Here is a 526-nt window from a genome sequence, read left to right as displayed (position 1 = left end):
CTGCTGAAATCCTCGTGCTTCTCATGCAGAGAACAGAGTGGCAGGGCACAATTCTGTTAGGAGTTTGTTTTGGGTATTTTATGGGTCAGCTCCATTGAGGCCCAGCAAATTGGAACTGTGATACTGTAGTTGTGGCTCTTCTTGACTCTGCTGCTCGAGCAGAGAGAGTCTGAGCCTGTGGGCTCCCTTCCACATGTGCCCCTCTGGAATGGTTTACTGTGGAGCCAATGCAGCTTGAAGACTTACCTGTAACCTGCTCTGCTTTTACACTGAAAGCTCTAGTTTTTTGAAAAGGCATTTAATTTGTGTCCCACGTGCATCTAATGCCCTCTGGAGATGCAGACACTGACCGTGTTTTTCTTTGTGAGGAGGGTTAGTTGCAAGACTCTGCTACAAATCCTGAGTTAAAGGAATCCTGTGAATTTCAGTGAGGCTGTGTGCCAGCTCCTTGTGATTGACTGTTGCTTTTCCTTTGTGTCCCTAGCTCCCATGGAAGTCCTTAACAAGCATAATAGAATATTACTAT

The 526-nt window shown here is 46.0% G+C and overlaps 1 protein-coding gene across 1 annotated transcript in view; it reads left to right on the top strand.

Moving 5' to 3' along the window:
• Positions 1 to 526, top strand: part of MTA1 (metastasis associated 1) — a gene marked incomplete at its 5' end in the record, with an annotated part of 61,905 nt that overhangs the window by 22,140 nt on the left and 39,239 nt on the right. The window contains one exon of the mRNA XM_009069294.1: positions 485 to 526. This exon is cut by the window's right edge and continues 24 nt beyond it. Within this exon, the coding sequence (XP_009067542.1) occupies positions 485 to 526 (42 nt within the window). The remainder of the gene's footprint in view (positions 1 to 484) is intronic.

The sequence above is a fragment of the Acanthisitta chloris genome, unplaced genomic scaffold (genome assembly GCF_000695815.1).
Source record: "Acanthisitta chloris isolate BGI_N310 unplaced genomic scaffold, ASM69581v1 scaffold22742, whole genome shotgun sequence".
Lineage (NCBI taxonomy): Eukaryota > Metazoa > Chordata > Aves > Passeriformes > Acanthisittidae > Acanthisitta > Acanthisitta chloris.
Note: the sequence above shows the minus strand (reverse complement) of the source record. Positions and strands in the feature narration are given on the sequence as shown.